The 20735-nt window shown below is 40.7% G+C and overlaps 1 protein-coding gene across 6 annotated transcripts in view; it reads left to right on the top strand.

Annotated features, from left to right (window-relative positions):
- The window catches only part of CHFR (checkpoint with forkhead and ring finger domains), a 45194-nt gene extending 39409 nt beyond the window's left edge, over window positions 1-5785 (top strand). For 4 of the 6 annotated variants that reach the window (XM_075898380.2, XM_089775218.1, XM_075898382.2 and 1 more), the window contains exons 18-19: window positions 2480-2548; window positions 3078-5785. In XM_075898380.2, the coding sequence (XP_075754495.2) occupies window positions 2480-2525 (46 nt within the window). In that variant the 3' untranslated portion in view covers window positions 2526-2548; window positions 3078-5785. The remainder of the gene's footprint in view (window positions 1-2479; window positions 2549-3077) is intronic. The other 2 variants (XM_075898385.2, XM_075898384.2) reach the window with 1 other exon arrangement.
- Window positions 5786-20735: the final 14950 nt, after the last annotated feature.

The following is a 20735-nucleotide window of genomic DNA, read 5'->3' as shown; positions in this document are numbered from 1 at the left end:
AGAAAAGGCTCTTCCGGAAAGGCAATCGGAAGAGGCTACACAAATTGCAAAGCGCAATTTGCATAGCTTTTTCCAAAAGGCTATAATGTAGTCCTAGCCTTCAAGAGTTTAACTATTCTAGAAAAATATAGACTCCAAATCCATGATAGCTCCATAAAACTGCATATTTTATAACTTTTTAAAGGAATTAAATCTTTCTTTTTATACTAGTCAGCTGAATCATCTGATTTCTTGGTAATTTTGTCTTTTTTTTTTTCTTAAAAAAAAAAAAAAAAAGAGATAGAGAGAGAGATTCAGTTAATTAGCAGAGGACTGTCTGAGGCTTCTTAAGACATGGGATCATCAGGGTCAGATTTTATGAAACAAGCTTCAGGGACCCTGGGATGCAGCCACTATAGTCCCTGCATACTGCACTTCACCTAACGGGATGAGGGAAGAGGAAGTGGCTCTGGCGAGGCTATTCCCCTTCTCCCCACTTTGGCTGGAGGTGAGTGCATTGCTGCTAGCGGCACTTGCCTGCAGATTTCATCCCCACTGTTCTCATTGGCCAGAAATTGTGGCCATCAGGAGAACTGGGGAGAGGGGGTGCCTGTGAGCACAGGACTGTGTGGAGCCACTTGTCCCCTCCCCCCAGGAGCTGTACCAGGTAAGCGCATGAATCCAGGAGCAGCCCTAGACGAGCTGCCAGCAACTGGAGACTTAGGTGAAACACATGATCGGCGCCCCCGCGTCCAGAGCCCTCAACAGCCGTTTATCTTGGTGCCCTAGGCGACTTTCTAGTTCGCCTGTATTGACGGGCCACCACTGCCTGAATCCCCTGCACCCTCCTTGCATAAGCCCACCCGCAGTCCGCTCCTGCACCCTACCTCCTACCCAGGAGCTGCATTCCCACACCAAGCCTGTTAAGGCACCCTACTTCCTGCCCATACCTTGCATTCGCAACCCACTCCATGGCAGCCCCTACTCAAACACTGAACCGGTCATGTTTGGTCCCCACCCTAGAGCATATGGGGGTTTCTACAAAGTCTTCTAGACCTGGGTCCTCAGCCCAGTTAATCCAGCCCTGGTGATCATTCATTAAAAATAACCAGAAGTTGGAAACTCCTGTCTATCAGATGAGAAAGTTCCCCCCTCCCCTCCCCAAGTAAGGGCTGGATTCAAATTTAGCATAAACCCATGTATGTCCATTATATCTGGAGGAGTTGCACTCCAAGCCTAAATTTGGCCAGAAGTTAGGATTTAATAGGTTCCTTAGCTCAGAATTGACTGACTTTATTAAGCAAGGGGAAGATAGATTGCTTTAATGTGTGGAAGGTCCTGCTCTCTCGAAAGAAGGAAAGTGACAGCTCTTCTTTAGGAACTGAGACTGGATCATTAAGTGAAGAATAGTATTTGTCTGTCTACCTAGTCCTCTGAGAAGACTATGCAGTTATAATTTTCCTTTAACTTAGGAAAATCCTATATCTGTATATCTTATACAGCAAGATCATTGGAAACGTTAAAAATGTTCATCCTCCAGTCATAAAAACGGCCATAGTGGGTCAGACCAAAGGTCCATCTAGCTCAGTATCCTGTCCTCCAACAGTGACCAATGCCAGATACCCGAGAGGGAGGGAACACAACAGGTAATCCTCACACGATCCCTGTCCTGTCACCCATATCCAGATAAACTGTATTTTCTAGAGGGTAGAGATTTTGCAGAATAAATAAATTTTCTTTCTCACAGATTTAGTTTAGGTGCTTTGATATATATCGTAGTGATAGAGATGTAGCCGTGTTACTGTGGTGTAGCTGAAACAAAAAACAGGACTATGTAGCACTTTAAAGACTAATAGGATGGTTTATTAGGTGATGAGCTTTCGTGGGCCAGACCCACTTCCTCATCACCTGTACGTTCATCACCTAACAAACCATCTTGTTAGTCTTTAAAGTGCTGCATAGTCCTGTTTTTTTATATATATCAGGGAGAGTTATCTGTACCACTGGGTTGCATTACTGTTGCCAGAGGGCATTTTAATAGTTGATGTGTTTGGGAGCTGATTTGATGTAAAAAAAACTGCCTAACTTTTCTATTTAGATTGAAGTTGAATTTTTTGTATCCCTCTAGAAAGCTTTAGAGATAATTCAGTGTTCGTTCTTCAAACATTAGATGTACACAGAACTTTGGACAAGCTTCTTCTAGTTCCAGAAACCCATGAATCAAAACAGTTGTCACACAACACTACTATATAATCCTTCCCCTTCTGCATGAGGCAGAACTATTCTGCTAAATGGCATAGTTTTGAGATCAGATTCTTACTCAATAAGCGCCTCAGGCCTGCTACTCCACTTCTCCAAACATTTACAGTTCAGTTCTCAACTTGTCTCAGATGCATGTTATGGGGCACTGAACCCATCAGGGAGAAAACAGGAACAGACAGGTACTTGACAGTAATAAAGTAGTACATTTATAGACTTCTGTGTTACCTGTCTAATCTAGGGTGATCAGTATGCCACTTACATGGAATTCAAGTCACCTGGGATGAAGCATCCTTCCTCCCTAAAGAGGGCAAGTTTTCCACTCTTTTTTATTTTCAGAAAGAGATTCCAAACTCATCTTGGATCTCAGAAATCAAAGATTGTTTATGTGGAAATGTATTTATTAGCCAGGTTAACACATCCTGAAGGTTGTCTAACAACTTCAGTTCCCAGAGACTTTCATAATGCTCATTACTGAAAATTGCCAATGTCTTTTGGGGTCAAGATTAAATCTGTTTATGTATCCTGTCTTAATTGTCTCCTGGATTTAAGGTATGTGGGGCAGACAGGAATGCAGGTTTTCAATATACGCAATGTAATTAACACTTGTTGGACAGTAAGAAATACTGAGCATTCTATTATGGCAAACTTTATGGAGGGTGGGATTCAGCTTAAAATAGTAGACCTCAGTGTCTTCAGGTTCTGATAGCATTAACATGTCTATGTCTATGTGCTGCTTTAAATTATTGTTTGACTTTAAAATATTCTGTAGCAGGTTTGACTTTTTCGTGATGTCATAGATCTAAGAGCAATGTTAAACTTTTTTGTTTTTATTTCAGGAAATTCAATCACATTTGTGAACAAACACGTTTCAAGAACTGAACTTTCTGAAATTGAAACTGAATGTTTGTAGTCTAAAGAGAGGGAATGAAAGCTTGAAATACTGATCATATAGGAAATGTGTTCAGGGGATTTTTCATTGTTCCCTCACAGCAGGGAGTTGGTAACTTTTTCATCAGGTACTCTGGTGTGACCTTTTTAATGTGTAGAGTGTAACAGTTATATATATGAATAAGTGAGAACTTTTTTAAAAGAAAATCTGACACGTGCTACATTCCATCCTCATTATTGCAGTGTCATTATTTTACTATGCTCAAATCAAGTAATAGCAGCCATAAATTGGAGGACCTAAGAATAATCAGTAAGGAGTGTATTTGCACTAAATGTGTCTGAAAATTAGAGAAACCTTTATATTAAAATGGAAATGTTCTGTACTGGTATCTTTAATGTCAAAGAAGGAAACTCAACATATGTACAGCCTTATTTCCCTGTCTTGTCATTAGCATGGCAGCTGGGATGGACATCTATTTAAGTTTGCTTTCACAAAACAGGACGGTGATCTGATATATGTTCAGCAGAATGCTTTTTTGTTTACTGTTCACTAGACAAAGAAGAGCGTCAGTGTTATAGCTCCAGATCAGAACAGTACTTTGCAGGCATGCTAAGCAGGAAAACAGTTCCTTCTTTAGTTTAGTAGTTTTGATGTTTCTTTTTACCATTAGAATTAAATAACACAAAGAATTGCACAAATATTTAAAAATCACACTCAAATTTGGGATAGTAATTTCTTATGGATGAATAAGCTTCTGCTTTTAATAAACGTATAGCATTTTATATAAAAATCTAAACCAGTATTGTTGACATAGAGCAGACAGTAATCAGTTGGTGCAATTTTTTTAAAATGTATTTTTGGTGTGATGTTGTACGTTAGTTAGGAATATAGTTTTATCTTGCAGCTGTGTTGTAGCATGTGCACATTGGGAAAAGCATAGAAAGGCTGCCACTTCAACAATATATATGAGATTTACAGGAAAGAACAAATGTTACGTATGAGAAGGTCCAGTGCAAATGAGCTTTAGCGATATGGACAAATCCTTTTGTTGTGAGGATCATTTTTAATGAGGACACTGGTATCACTAAAATATTGAAAATGTAGATTTCATTTTTCACTTTATTTGCTTAATTATGTTCAGAAAAATTCCTGAGCATTGTAAAAATGTGATGGAATCATAAATATGTTCTAGTCATCTGACAGCTAATGTTCAAATACTTGACTTGGGCCAGCTTGTACCCAGGAGAGCAAAGTAGAATGGGAAGTTACCTCTGTATATATCATGTTTTAGGTATGCCTTATTTTGCAAGCAAGGTTTATACTTTGACATAAAAAACCCCAACACTCTGTTATGTGTTACAGTACAGCACAGAGCGATGTAGCACATTGTATCTGTTAGGCAATTAATTTAAAGAAATACAATTCTGCATATAAATGCTAATTGAAAATAATGGATTTCTGTTCATATTTTATTTTAAAAGTGTCTAGCAGTTTTGGGTTTGGTAATATTCATAATGCTGTTGAAAGCACACTTTGGTGTAGACTTCTCTTCCTAATCTTTGGGCGTTTCCTCCTTTAAGTAGGGTTGAAATCAGATCTGGAATAATACTTGAAACTTGTTGTTAAAACTTTGTTTCTACCTTTTATTATTACTGACTGTTCTATTGTACCTGAATTAATATTTTATGTTTAGAAAAACTGATTTTTTTAATGGTTACTGTAGCTTCTCAGGATAGCTATTCCCAGCTATTTGGTCTCAACTTCAACCCTGGCTGTGCATATAAGCAAATTGCATATATTTGTGGAAAGAGAACCTTTGAACATTACATGAGGAAACATGCTTTATATTTTCACTCACCGCTTTCCGTGTTCCATGTTGGCTTTTAGCATAGACTTGTCGCTATGCTAATGTTCGTCACTAATGTGCTGAATTTTTTTATGGATTAAGAATAACATGCCTAGAATGTCAAGAATAACTATGTACAGTTTATCTTGCACCTGCACACACTGTTGGGACATATTATGTAGCGTCTTAAAAATCTGCAACGATCGCAAGTACTTGATATCCAAACTACCTGAATGGAAGTTCCTTGTATTCTTTTTATTTGCCCCCAATAAAGACTAAATATGCCTTTCTATGCATAGGGGGTTAAAGTAGTGCAATGGAATGAGAAATGTTTTGTGATTACATTGTACTTGGAAGAGCTGAGAGATTATCTTGCAAATGGAGCGGGTAACTAAATCCTGATCTTTTATATGCTCTTAAGTAACTAAGAGCATCTTTCATGGGTATTACATACTCTTATACATTAGTCCTTTAAAAATGTATGGTTGCCAAGTGATATTTAGATAATGTGATAACTATATAAACTATACTTGGTGTAATTGTTTAAATGCTGTAAAGGTGCACCATTTTTTAAACCTGTCTAAAGCACACTCTCACCCTTTTTATAAGAGACATTTGGGAGCTGTGTGTGGAACCTTGTTGAATAGATGTTGAGAACAAGGGTGATTTAGGATAGGGCTTAGTGTGATGGTGAATAAGATACAGTCTCCCTCCATGAGAATGTTCTTTTATAAAGAAGGTGGCGTGTGGTTCTTCCAGTTCTTGTGATTCCCTGGACTAAAAAGTTATTAAAAAAATTACCCACTGAAGCTGTCTGTTTTCATTTCATCTGTGCTGTTTAATCTCCCCTCACCACAAACTGCATAGATGATGTTGTACACATCACTTTATATTGTTCAGTCACGTTGCTTATTACCTGAAAGTTATTGAGAACAAGATACTAGAATTGAGCTTGCTCATACTCATCTGATGAAGAGGGTGTTACCCGTGATAGCTCATGATTCTGTGTGTTTGTTAGTCTCAAGGGGCATGTCTACACTAGGAAATTATTTTGAAATAACTAAATTTGAAATAACTCCTGAAATAACAAAATCGAAACAGCCTGTCCCCACTATGGGGGGATCTTTGAAATTAGTCTAAGACAGGCTCCGTTATTGTGGATACACTACCTCAACTTAGCCCCAGGAAGCACCAGGGAGTAATTACTTTGAGGAGTAGTTATTCTGAAATAGCGGCAGCGGAAAATCCACACTAATGCTATTTCGAAACAGCTATTTCGAAACAACTATTTCTATATAAGCATTATTCCCAAGTAAAGCAGAAGTACAGATTTCAAAATAACCAGCCCTTTATTTCTAAATACAGGCAGTCCCCGGGTTACATGGATCCAACTTACATCGGATCCCTACTTACAAACGGGGTGAGGCAACCCCGCACTAGCTGCTTCCCCCCAGCAGACCAGGGAGACGCGAAGCTGGTGCCCCCTCCCTCCCCCCCAGCAGACCAGGGAGACGCGGAGCGGCTTTTCTCAGCAGACACCTCAGCTTGAGAATAAAGGACTGAGGGAGTGAGGTGTGGGAGAATAAAACTGAGCTCTGGAGAAATGTTTGTATCAGTTCCGACTTACATACAAATTCAACAGGGACTGCGTGTAACAGGCTTAATAGTATGGAGACTCTGCTTATTTAGAAAAAAGGGAGGTTATTTTGAAATAACCCCAGTGTAGACCAGGGCTAAGATGACACAGGACTACTTGTTTTCAAAATTGCAGACTAACATGACTACTCCTCTGAGACTTTTTCATGATAACTGAGTGTAAGAATCCTTATCTGTGGCATGTGAGAGATCTGACTTAGCTTCCCTTATAACTGTTAAGATAAAATTGCAAAGGATTTCCAGTCTCTGTAGAACTAATAACAAATAAGCTGTAATACAACACAGCTCCATTGTACTTAGAAGTAACTACAGAGACACAACTCTGTTTTTAAATAAGAAAAAAAAAAACAAAGGCCAGGAATTTTGTAGAAATGTATTTTCTTCTACCTTCATGCAAGAGTATCTAGATACTATGGTCACTGTCATTCCAGAAATGCTGACAGAACTAAAATAAGATTTAACAGCAAGCTTCAGAAAATGAATATTGTAGTGTTAGAAACCAATCTAAATAAGCTAGTTGTATATGTACATGTGAAAAGATTCTGAATGGGTACGACAGATGGAAAAGTTAAGTCTGTTGTAGGAAGTTGCATACTTAGCAGCTTGGAAATTTTTTTATCCACACTATTCTTCATATGACTATTGAGTGAAAATGGTAAAGCCAGCCAAATTTGTTATAGTTTTTAAGTTTTTATGAGCTAGGATTTTAACACTTCTGAATTCTTACAGCTCTTACATTAACATGGAAATTGAATCCTTTAATATTATAGCTAATCCTTATGGCTGTTTTTTAAGCCATCTGTCATTCATTCTTCAACTAAATTTGAAAAAAAAATTAATACCCACACATTAGGCAATATAAAGTGATAGTATAATCCTGCTCTGTGAGCTATAAGAACAAGAGACCTGTAGACATTCAGACCTGTTCTGCTTTGGATGTCCTACCAGCTTTGGTGGATTTAAATACTGTGCGCTCTATTTTAGCATCAACTGTCTTGTACCTAATACGATTTAAAAGGAAGCAGTTAGTTTTTGGCATTACCAGAGTGAAATCCAGTCACTTAAATAGCTTTAGCATCATACAAGCAGCTGTGCCTTACTCTATTTTTTAGTGTAACAGTCTTTTAAATGGAGACTTTAGTTTTGATGGCTTAATTTAGTGCTTTTGAATTTTTTTTTTCTTTGGAGGTGGGAATTGGGGAGTTCTTTCTAAGAAGATCATCACCATTAAACCTTTTATTTACACTTGCTAGTAAAACTTTTCTGGAAAGCAGTTTTATTTCATGCTGTCTGTCTTCATGGAAAAAGAAAATACAGCACAGGGACTTTTTGCTTGTTCTCTTGTTTTCAGTATCATTACATTTTAGCAATTTAAAGAACACATGTAGGTAATTTTCCCACCTTCTTTTGCCTGACAGCCTTTCTGTACTAAATTTGGAAACAATGGTCTCAATTACAATGTAAGGGAAAAACTTCTCTTTGGAAATGCCAAACATGCCAAGATTGTTTCTAAATCTATATTGCAGATCATATTGCTTTTTTTATGGTTGGCTGTTTTGACTTTTGGTGAGGTAATTTCATTGCTAGAATCATAGAACCATAGAACTGGAAGAGACCTCAGAAGGTCATCAAGTCCAGCCCCCTGCCTTAGGCAGAACCAATCCGAACTAAATCAACCCAACAAGGGCTTTGTCAAGCGGAGACTTAAACACCTCTAGGGATGGAGACGCCACTACTTCCCTAGGTAACCCATTCCAGTGCTTCACTACCCTCCTAGTGAAATAGTTTTTCCTAATATCCAACCTGGACCTCTCCCATCACAACTTGAGACCATTGCTCTTTGTTCTGCCATCTGTCACTACTGAGAACAGCCTCTCTCCATCCTCTTTGGAACCTTCCTTCAGGAAGTTGAAGGCTGCTATCAAATCCCCCCTCACTCTTCGCTTCTGCAGACTAAACAGACCCAACTCTCTCAGCCTCTCCTCATAAGTCTTATGCTCCAGCCCCCTAATCATTTTGGTTGCCCTCCGCTGGACCCTCTCTGTGTCCACATCCTTTTTGTAGTGTGTGTGTGGGGGGGGAGGGGCAGAACTGGACACTACACTCCAGATGTGGCCTCACCAAAGCCAAATAAAGGGGAATAATGACATCTCTGGATCTGCTGGCAATGCTCCTCTTAATGCAACCGAATATGCCATTAGCCTTCTTGGCTACAAGGGCACACTGTTGACTCATATCCAGCTTCTCATCCACTGTAACCCCCAGGTCCTTTTCTGCAGAACTACTACTTAACTGGTTGGTTCCCAGCCTGTAACTATGCTTGGGATTCTTCCATCCCAAGTGCAGGACTCTACACTTGTCCTTGTTGAACCTCATCAGATTTCTTGTGGCCCAATCCTCCAATTTGTCTGTCATTCTGTACCCTATCTTTGTCCGTAAGCGTATCTACCTCTCCCCCTAGCTTAGTGTCATCTGCAAACTTGCTGAGGGTGCAATCCATCCCCTCATCCTGGTCATTAGTAAAGATATTGAACAAAACTGGTCCTAGAACTGAACCTTGGGCCACATCCTGACATTGAGCCATTGATCACTACCCGCTGGGTCCGGCCTTCTAGCCATCTTTCTATCCATTTTACCGTCCATTTATCCAATCCACATTCCCTTAACTTGCTGGCAAGAATGTTCTGGGAGACCGTATCAAAAGCCTTGCTAAAGTCAAGGTATATCACATCCACTGACTTTCCCATGTCCACCGAGCCAGTTACCTCATCATAGAAGCTAATCGATTGGTCAGGCACGACTTGCCCTTTGTGAATCCATGCTGACTATTCCTAATCACTTTCCTCTCATCCAAGTGCCTCAAAATGGATTCCTTAAGGATCCTTTCCATGATTTTTCCAGGAACTGAGCTAAGACTGACCAGCCTATAGTTCCCTGGATTGTCCTTCTTCCCTTTTTTGAAGGTGGGCACTACATTTGCCTTTTTCCAATCATCTGGGATTTCTCCCGATCTCCACGACTTTTCAAAGATAATAGCCAAAGGCTCCTCAATGACATTTGCCAACTCCCTCAGTACCCTTGGATGCATTAAGTCCGGACCCATGGATTTGTGTACGTTTAGCTTTTCTAAATAGTTCCTAACCTGTTCTTTACCAACCACGGGCTGTCCATCTTCATCTCATTTTGCATCACTTAGCGCAGAAGTCCAGGAGCTGACCTTGTCCGTGAATACAGAGGCAAAGAAAGCATTGAGTGCTTCAGCTTTCCCCACATCATCTGTCACTAGGTTACCTCCTTCATCCATTAGGGCCTGCACACCCTCTCTGATCACCTTCTTGTTAACATGCCTGTAGAAACCCTTCTTGTTCTCCTTCACATCCTTAGCCAGTCGTAATTCCATCTGTGATTTTGCCTTCCTGATAACCCCCCCCCCGCATTCTCGAGCTATACATTTAAACTCCTCCCTGGTCATTTGTCCAAGTTTCCACTCTTTGTAAGCTTCCTTTTTGTGCTTAAGTTCACCAACGATTTCCCCTGTAAGCCAATCCGGTCTCCTACTATGTTTGCTTCTCTTGCTATGTGTCGGGATGGTTTCTTTCTGTGCCTTCAATAAGGCTTCTTTAAAATACTGCCAGCTGTCCTGGACTCCTTTCCCCTTCATGTTAGCATCCCAGGGGATTCTGCCCATCAGATCTGATGGAGTCAAAATCTGCTTTTTTGAAGTCCAAGGTGTGTATTTTACTACTCTCTTTTTTCCCTTTGGTCAGGATCCTGAAATCTACCATCTCATGATCACTGCTTCCCAAGTTGTCACCCACCTCCACTTCCCCTATTAGTTCCTTCCTGTTTGTGAGCAGAAGGTCAAGCTGCACGTGGCCCCTGGTCGGATCCTTCAGCACTTGTGTCAAGAAGTTATCCCCAGCATTCTCCAAAAACTGCTAAGTTCATTAGTAGCTATAGCATTTTTTGTAATTCATTTTTCTAAGGTACCATATGAGATTTGACATCATACATTTCCAGAAAGACCACTAATGTGTTTTGAAACTTCGATCTTCCTGTCAGCTATTCCTTCTAATGCTGATGCTTGGATGGGTTAAGTGACTCCTTTGGCTTGGATATTATTTACATTTTATCCAAGCAGTACATTCTAGCTTTTTGACAAATTGTGTTAATATATCCAAATATTTCAGATGTTTCAAAAAGTGAGATTGGGCCAGACAACCCAAACTGTTTTTTTTACCTTCAAGTGAGGGATGGGTGGAGGAGGAAAGGAAATAAAAGCAACAAAAAATTGGTAAATTTTCAGTCATTTTATAAAATGCAGTCAAGAGAGCTGAAAGGCGGCTTCTGCTAGCAAACTGAGTTCATCTTCCTGCTCAAGCAACTCCTTGTATTAAAAATTCTAAATACTAATTGTAGTGAATATAAATATTAAATCTCTCTATTAAAAAAAAAAAAAATTTCCTGAGGGACGTCATCTCGTCTTTAGACGTCTCACCTGCATCTTCCCCCCCACCCCTTTCCCCAGTGCTTGAGACTTAGGGCTGCCATGCTGCTGCCTCCCTCCTGCCCCCGCCCCAATGCTTCAGGGGGAGAGCATAGGATCTGGCAAGGCCTCAGCCCAGCACCCTCCCTTCTCCCCAGTGGCCAGGGGAGAGTGCATGGCCTGGCCTTGGTCCAGACCCCTTTCCACTGGTGGTCTAGGAGTGCAGGGCCTGGCAAGGTTCTCAGTCCCCACTCCAGAGGTCCGGGGACAGAGAACACGAGCTGGCCTGGCCTTTCCTTGGCCCTGCCTGATGGCAGAGGCAGAAGAGCCAGAGCTGCCTATCCCTAGAAACAGGAGGTTGGTGAGTGTAGTGAGCAGGGGATGCAGCCCCCTAGTGATTGTTTAAAACAAAAATGTTAATCTTCAGGTTTAGTGTGACAGTAACCACATACTTAACTGTGATAGGTATTTAATTCCCTTGAATTTCTAATTTTAGTTATTGGTGAGTAGCTGAAGCAAACTAGCATCACAAAATTTTGTTCTGATATTTGGTGGTAGGATGGTTTCAGAGAACTGCAGCTACTTTGATGCTCTTACTATCAGTGAGCAAAACTGGGCCCATGCCTTTTTAGGGTTACCATTTGTCCGTTTTTCCCTGGATATAGCCTCCTTTTTGTCTTTAAATTTCCATCTGGCCGGGTTTTTTACATATCTAAAAATGTTCGGGATTTTGCTGTGTTCATTCAGTGACCAGACACTTCTCTGCTCTGAGTCCATCCTCTCCTGTGCATGCTCCCTAGCCCCACCAATAGCCTCCCTGAAGGAAGTTTGGCCTTTCTGCGGCCTATAGACTCAGCAGGCTTTCCTTAACAACGAGTGGGAAGGGTTGCTGTGAGTGGACCTGGTGAGAACAGTGGCGCGCAGCCAGTAGGTGGGCTGGGGGCTGCATGCAACTCGTCTGTTAGTTATGGGCCAAGCCCAGCTCCAGAGCCACCATATACTGCATGGAGGAGACCTCCAGGCTCCCAGCAGCGCCTCAGGGACCCGCTACCCCCACCCCTCCGTAGACCTGTGGCTCCCAGAGCCAAATCCCGCAGAGCCTCTTTAAACCCCCCCTAATACTGGACCCTTGTTCCCCAACCCGGAGTCCCGCTAGCACCCACTGGGCTTGAACTGCATGTCCTCACCGAAGCTGTGCAAACATCCACATAATCCAAACCCTGTGTTTTTCTTGAGTCCTGCTTATGCCCCCATTGTCATGCACCCCACCAAGCCCTAAAATGGCTCTGTAGCTCTAATCCTGCATCTCCTTCCAGAGTCAGAATAAGTTCCTAGGGGTGGAGGGTCCAGGATGGGTTACCAGGGTCGGGAGTAAGTAGTACGCAATATATTATATACTCATGGGCTGTGTCTAGACTGGCAAGTTTTTCCTCAAAAGCAGCTGCTTTTGAGGAAAAACTTCCCAGCTATCTACACTGGCCGCTTTAATTTCCGCAAGAACACTGACTTCCTACTGTCTGAAATCAGTGCTTGTTGTGGAAATACTATGCTGCTCCCGTTCGGGCAAAAGTCCTTTTGCGCAAAGCTTTTGTGCCAAAGGGCCAGTGTAGCCAGCTCAGATTTGTTTTGCACAAAAAAGCCCCAATCGCAAAAATGGTGATCGGGGCTTTTTTGCGGAAAAGTGCGTCTAGATTGGCACAGACGCTTTTCCACAAAAAGTGCTTTTGCGGAAAAGCATCCGTGCCAATCTAGATGCTCTTTTCCGCAAATGCTTTTAACAGAAAACTTTTCACTGTTCTCACCGGGTCCAATCACAGCAACCCTTCCCACTCGTTGGAAGGAAACCCTGCTGAGTCTAAAGGCTGCAGAAAGGCCAAACTTCCTTCAGGGAGGCTACTGGTGGGGCTAGGGAGCATGCACGAAAACTTTTCCGTTAAAAGCATTTGCGGAAAATCATGCCAGTCTAGACGTAGCCATGTTGTATACTCACTGTTACTTGTATATGCACACGTTGTATTCATGTGTTGTGTATATAGTATAACACATGAATACAATCCCTCTCAGGAGTGCCCTCTTTTTTGAAAGTTTGAATAAGGTAACCCTAAAATAGCTAACACTGTGGGTAAGGGAGAAAGTTGGAAGGCACACTTTAATCTCATTATGAACTACCATCTTACTGTGTTTCTCACTAGGAAGACTACAGCTATTACGTAGCCCAAAGCTATATTTTACTTTATCTTTCTAATAAAATATAAAGTGAAATGTAGAAAGGCTTCCATATCAAGTTTTACTACAAGTTTACACTATAGAAGAACTTCCAAATTATGAACACCAGAGTTACAAAGGGACCAGTCAACCACACAATATGCAACCAGACAGCAGCAGAGACCACCCCCTCCAAAAAACAAAACAAGCAAACAAACAAAAAGAAATACTTCTGTTACCATTAGGTACTGTGTTAAATGTATTTTTAAAAAGCTATAATAAGATAAGGAAGCATTTGGTGTTTGTTTAATTTAAATTAAGTCAGTTAAAATCAGCATTTTTCTTCTATATTGCAAAGTTTCAAAGCTGCATTAAATTAATGTTCAGTTGTAAGCTTTTGAAAGCACAGCCTTAATGTTATGTTCAGTTATGTTCAGTTTGTTCAGTTGTTTCAGTGAGATGAACAATCATTATTGCAGAGGTTTTGGTAACTCTGAGATTTTACTTGTACTTTTCTAGGATTTAGATTAATAGGTTATTCTCTTACAAAGTAATTTCAGGAATCAACCAGAGAGAATGTGCGGAACTAGCCTTTATGTGCAAATCTAACACTATCCTCATGGCTTGAACAAGACATGAATTGAGTGGGGGCTGCTATATTCAACACCCAAATGGTATCAGAAGCTAAGTATCTACTGTCCACACTATTAGCTTTATTTAGCATCGACACTTTAATTGACAGAGTTATTTTCTTTCTTCCCTTCCCAACTCACCTCTTTCTGTTTTTTATGTGAAGGTCCATGCCTCTTTGTCCATATTTGTCATCTAAAAAAGTGGGTTGTGCCCTGAAAGCTCGTGATTCTATCTATCTATCTATCTATCTATCTATCTATCTATCTATCTATCTATCTATCTATCTATCTATCTATCTATTTTAGTCTCCAAGGGTATGTCTACACTACAGGGAATGATCAAAGCTGCTGCTGTCGGTCTTCCAGGATTCAAATTAGTGGGTCCAGTGAAGATGCGTAATTCTAACTGAGAGGGGTGCTCTGGTCAATGCCAGTAGTCCTGCTTCCACAAGGAGTAAGGGAAGTCGAAGGGAAAGTGTTCTTACTTCGACTTCCTGCAGCATGGACAGGACCAAAAGTTGAGTTAAGGTATTTCAACTTCAGCTACACATTTAATGTAGCTGAAGCTGTGTATCTTTATTCAACCATATCCTGTAGTATAGACATACCCTAAGGTGTTACAGGACCATTTTGTTTAAGTTTTTTTTTTTTTAGTTATAGACAAGCACAGTTACTCCTCTGAGAATTTCCTCTTGATACTTTTTTGCAAATAATTGTTAAATTACTTTTCTCTTCTTGTTAGTGGTTTTTAATCTACTGTACCTAAGAAGAGTACTATGTAAATAAGAATAGGCTAGCTATAACTATGCCAGTCAAAAGTAATCAACTATCATGGTCCAAAAGCCAGCTGTTGGGCAGGCATCCTAGTTTTAGCCTGCCTCTACCACTTTTGTCCTCACTGTACCTCTGTTTCCTTATTTACAAAGTGGGGTAACATCTGTCTGAGTCAGGTGTTGATTGATAATTTTTTTAAGGGTACCATGGGAACTTATCTCACCCATTACAAAGACAGTTTCCCCAGTTATCACCCCTAATATCATTACCTCACAGATACTAACCTTCCCCCCTCACTCTCCCTCTGTTCTAAAATCTGATTTGTCAATTTTATATGTGTTTACTTTTTTTTAATTGTATCACTTTGGTATATATGGTGGTGTCAATTTTCTTCCACAAATTGATTTGAGGAAGTGGGTCTGGCCCATGAAAGCTCATCACCTAATAAACCATCTTATTAGTCTTTAAAGTGCTGCATAGTCCTGACTCTTGTTTCAGCATGTCTAAAGTTTGCAACAGAAGCTATAGCTAGTCTGAAAATAAGTATATTGAATAATAAGAAAATAAGTACTAATCTGATAGCTTTCTTTGATAAGATAACGAGCCTTGTGGATAAGGGAGAAGCGGTGGATGTCATATACCTAGACTTTAGTAAGGCATTTGATACGGTCTCGCATGATATTCTTATTGATAAACTAGGCAAATATAACTTAGATAGGGCCACGATAAGGTGGGTGCATAATTGGCTGGATAACCGTAGTCAGAGAGTTGTTGTTAACGGTTCTAAATCCTGCTGGAAAGGGATAACAAGTGGAGTTGCTCAAGGGTCTGTTTTGGGACCCGTACTGTTCAATATCTTCATCAATGATGTAGATATTGGGATAGAGAGTACGCTTATTAAGTTTGCAGATGATACCAAACTGGGTGGGGTTGCAACTTCTTTGGAGGATAGGGACATAATTCAAAATGACCTTAGCAAGTTAGAGAAATGGTCAGAGGTAAACAGGATGAGGTTTAATAAAGAAAAATGCAAAGTGCTCCACTTAGGAAGGAACAATCAGTTCCATACATACAAGATGGGAAGCGACTGTCTAGGAAGGAGCATGGCGGAAAGGGATCTAGGGGTCATAGTGGACCACAAGTTGAATATGAGTCAACAGTGTGATGCTGTTGCAAAAAAAGCAAATATGATTCTAGGTTGTATCAACAGGTGTGTTGTAAGCAAAACTCGTGAAGTCATTCTGCCGCTCTACTCTGCACTAGTTAGGCCTCAGCTGGAGTACTGTGTCCAGTTCTGGGCGCCACATTTCAAGAAAGATGTGGAGAAATTGGAAAGGGTACAGAGAAGAGCGACAAGAATGATTAAAGGTTTAGAGAACATGACCTATGAAGCCAGGCTTCATGAACTGGGCTTGTTTAGTTTGGAAAAAAGAAGATTAAGGGGGGACATGATAGCGGTTTTCAAATATCTAAAAGGGTGTCACAAGGAGGAAGGCGAAAATTTGTTCCTCTTGGTTTCTGAGGACAGGACAAGGAGTAATGGGCTTAAAGTGCAGCAGGGGAGGTTTAGATTGGACATTAGGAAAAAATTCCTAACTGTCAGGGTGATCAAATATTGAAATAAATTGCCAAGGGAGGTGGTGGAATCTCCCTCTCTGGAGATATTTAAGAACAGGTTAGATAGACATTTGTCAGGGATGGTGTAGACGGAGCTTGATCCTGCCTTGAGGGCGGGGGGCTGGACTTGATGACCTCTCGAGGTCCCTTCCAGTCCTATTATTCTATGATTCTATGATTCTATGATATTCAAATTTGTATCAGTCTTCAAGAAAAGGAGAGCCTTGTATGTATAGTATTCATGCTGGTAATCTCCCTGCACTCCACCAGAGTCTGTTTGCCTGGTTATTGAGTGGTTGTGTATCATTGTAGTAGATATTATGGAGGTAGCATATGCTGTCAATGAACATTAGAGGGTTATAGACTTAGGAGAAGGCAGACATGTTTACTCTGTGGCGACAAGGCTAGCTATGACAGGAAATCAGTGTGGATAATGTAGGCAATAACGTTGTCTTATGTAATGTAATTAGATAAACAACATGTAAAGATACAAATCTTGCTTCAAGGCAGGAAGAATCTGGAATGAGCTTATTATGTCAAAAAAGTTCACCATAATATTTCTTGATCTTTCTATGTGCACCAATTCCATTTGGAGACAAGACATGGGAATGAATACATGTGAATTGATTCCAGTGCCAGACAGGACAATTCTGATCTAGTTTAGTGTTTCTCAACCTTTTTTTTTATAAAGTATCCCTTTTATTTATTTATATATATATATATATATATATATATATATATATATATAAAATAGGTACCCCCAGTACCTAGTTTTCAGATGCACACAATTTTTTGTCTACCATTGCAACACATTTGTTTAAACAACTTATTCGTAACCGGATGGGCGATGAAATTTCTGGGTGTAAAAAGTAAAAAAATAATAAAGCACTGTAAAGCTTAAAACAAAAATTCAATTTTCCCCAAATTTCAGTTGTGTTGATGTACCCCCAGACTTCTCAAGTACCCCTAAGGGTACTTGTACTACTGGTTGAGAAACGCTGATCTAGTTTGATCACCTGCATAACACAGGCCAGAGAATGTCCTAAAAATAATTCCTAAATAATAAATTTTAGTAAAAACATCCAGTTTTTTCCATCTTTGGCAATTTTAAAATTTTAAAATAAATCCACCATAATTGATTCCAATGGTTAATCAATCTCACTGTCAAAATTATGCCTTTTTTCCAGTTTTAATTTGTCTAGCTCCCACTTCCAGCCTATTCCCTGTCTAAAGCAGTATTGTAGTTACTAATTACTCCATGGAACACAAGTCATTCAGTTCAGTCTTAAAACACAAAAAGCAAACAATAATACCAATGCAATTTATTAAACTAAAGAAATTTGCATATTCATAAACACACATGGAGGGAACCCTCATTCTCCCTCTGCCCACCAAAGCAATTACTGAAGGTAAATGGTCACTCAAGCCTTTTTGAAAAGTATTTTTTTAAATACTTTTATATTTATTTTGAAAGTTGAAGTCTAAAAACAACAAAGCATAATGATGCTGTATTACAATGCAAGTGTTACATGTGAAACTCAATACATAGGGAAAGAGTTAATTAGAATAATTAGAACATTGCAGATTTCTCTAAATATATTAGCTCTTCCCTTTAGCTCTTGTCACATGAATAAAAAAAGCAGAAGGCAGATTTTTTTTATACTTAAACATTCAGCTAAATGCAGGCTGGCAGTAATAAGATCTAACTGAAATCTTGTGTAGTTCTGTTTTAAAAAAAATAATAAGGTGCTATGGGATATTCTTTCCTTTCAGCCACTATAAAAACAGTGCTTCTATTTTTTACACATAAAGCATGCCAGACAAAATTAAGCCCATGTGTTGTTCCTCTCAGACATTAATAGGTGTCAGATGGAAGCTGGAATAGCAGGTGAAATCTTAAATAAATCAGGGCCAAACTGGGGTTAAATATTTCAAGAGGCAGGTTTAGATGTCTATGAATAGAAATATTAAGATCCACTCATTCAACTCCTAGTATAGTGGATACAGGGTAGATTGCATGAGGATTTTTCCTACCTTTGGCATCTGTTTATCACATATTTAGAGCCTTCTAGCAATTTTTAGAACAACTTAAACCAGCTGCAGTCAGCTTTATGTGACATGATCCTTTCAGTTAGGAAAGTGAAATGCTTTTAGTTGTGGGTTAAATATGCACACATTTCTTGCTAACATCGGAAAATATCAGTGGGAGGCAATTAAAATGCTGATTGGGTTGTTAAAGGCAATCGAATTACCAGGCTTCCCTTTGATTCAGTCTTTCATTTCATGCCCTGAATTTGTAATCAGGGAGGCACAGCTACTAAGGAATTCATTTCAAAAGAGGGCTGTGAAGTCTGTCCCACTTGTATTTGCTTGCCTTTTTAAAAAAAACTTGCCTGCTAAAGGAAGGAATTCTGTAGTCAGTGAGTTAACAATACCTGGTTTGATACATTATTAAAACAATAGCAGCTGCAAGTATTACAAAGCATGAGATGCTGAAGCCTTTATTGCAAGTGAATACATGTTTGTTTATAATCTCCTATTGCCATGAGGAATGTTCCCTTAATTATTCAAACCTACACAGCTGTAGTAATAAAAAGGCCTAAAACGTAAGTCCATATATCACAGGCCTGCTGTGAAGTTAGAGGCCTAGGCAACAATGGTCAAGACTTTGCTAATATAGAGCAAAATTAAGTTGTGAGCAAGAGGCAGGCTTTGCTCACAGAAGTTGGCAAGAATTGGGCAGCTATTGCAAAAACACTCCTCATATCAAAGAGGTACTAGGCAGAGGCCACTAACACATTCCAGAGGGATGGTAACAGAACACGTAACTATGAGGTATCTTGGTACTACTGCATTCCCTACAGATAACAGACATACTAACCCAGGTTCAGAATGGGATCTAGCATGTCAGCATGATGGATAATAATGTTTTAACACAGTGGCTCCCAACTGCTGGACTGATGCTGGGCCAGGGTGGATGCCAGAACTGAAGCCAGCTGTTTGTGGAAGCTCTATAGGCTGGGGCCCTCTGAGCCATCACTCAGCAGTTGGCTTCAGTTCTGGCAGCCATGGTGGCTGATTTTGCCTAGTGGCGGAGCTGAGGAAGCAGAACAGGAGGCGTCTCCCCTTCTCCCCCAGGTAAGATGGCAGTCTGGATGGAGGTTCTGTGCTCCCCTCCCCGCCTCTACCCATGGGGGTGCAAAGGAGGAGGGAGCGTGCACCGCCAATGGCCATGCCCTCTTTCTGCACCGCAGTAATGGCCACACTCCCTGGAGGGGGCTGCCGCATTCTGGGGATTGTGGGGATGAGGTCAAAGGACAAAGGGCTGTTGGGTGAGCATGTGGTGGGGTCACAGGGCAAGAGGTTGTTGCCATGGGCAATAGGGGTCAGAGGTTAAAGGGTGAAAGGGCATGGGGTAGAGGTCAAAGGGTGTTAGGTGCTGGGAAGCAAGGGGCTGGGTTGGGGTTAGCAATAAAAGGGCAAGATGGGGTGGGTTGCAGTGGGTCAGTGGTTATGGAGACAGGTGTGCAGCTCATGCTTCTGTCTTAGGGGGCAGCAGATCTGAGGGTGTCTGAGCAGGGTCAGGGAGCCTCAGAGCTTGTGAAACAGGGTCAGTGGGGCAGTATCAGGGTTTGGCACAACAGGCAGTGATGGAGTTTGTGGAGCAAGGGATACTGGGGATAATGGGGCAGGATCAAGGAGCACTGGGAGTGCTGGGGCAAGATCCAGGGAAATGTGAGGTTGTCAATTTAAGTCAGGAGTTGCCGGGACACAACATGCCAAGCTGACAGTGGATGCAGGACAGGCTCCAAGCAAGACAGAAGAGGTTGACAAAAGGAAGGGGGTGTTGGGAGGCGATGGGCATTGGGATGATAGGCTTGTGGGGTAATAGTTAGTGGGATATAGAGGATATAGATGATGGGTCTGGCAGGTTTAATAATTCAGAGACATAGTTGGCTGGATGGAGTCAGAAGGCTGGAAGCAAAGGCATGTTCAAGATAGGGTTGATGGGTGAGTGGATCAGTGGACAGGTAACATTTTATTTGCATATTTGTATATTCATTATTCATGCAAATATGCAAATAAAATGTTGCCAGTCTGCCAAAAGTTTGCTGGTCCGCAGTTTAAAAAATGTTGTGAACCCCTGATTTAACGGAACCACCATTTACAAGGTGCATCAGAGGGTGGTAGTGATACATCAGGAGCCCTTCCAAACCCCTAATTATTTTTGTTGCCCTTTTCTGAACCTTTTCCAATGCCAATATATCTTTTTTGAGATGAGGCGACCACATCTGTATGCAGTATTCAAGATGTGGATGTACCATGGATTTATATAGAAGCAATAAGATATTCTCTGTCTTATTCTCTATCCCCTTTTTAATGATGCCT

Source organism: Pelodiscus sinensis, chromosome Z (genome assembly GCF_052426305.1).
Source record: "Pelodiscus sinensis isolate ZL-2025 chromosome Z, ASM5242630v1, whole genome shotgun sequence".
NCBI lineage: Eukaryota > Metazoa > Chordata > Testudines > Trionychidae > Pelodiscus > Pelodiscus sinensis.
The sequence above is the reverse complement of the archived record's forward strand: the minus strand, read 5'-3'. Positions and strand labels throughout refer to the sequence as shown.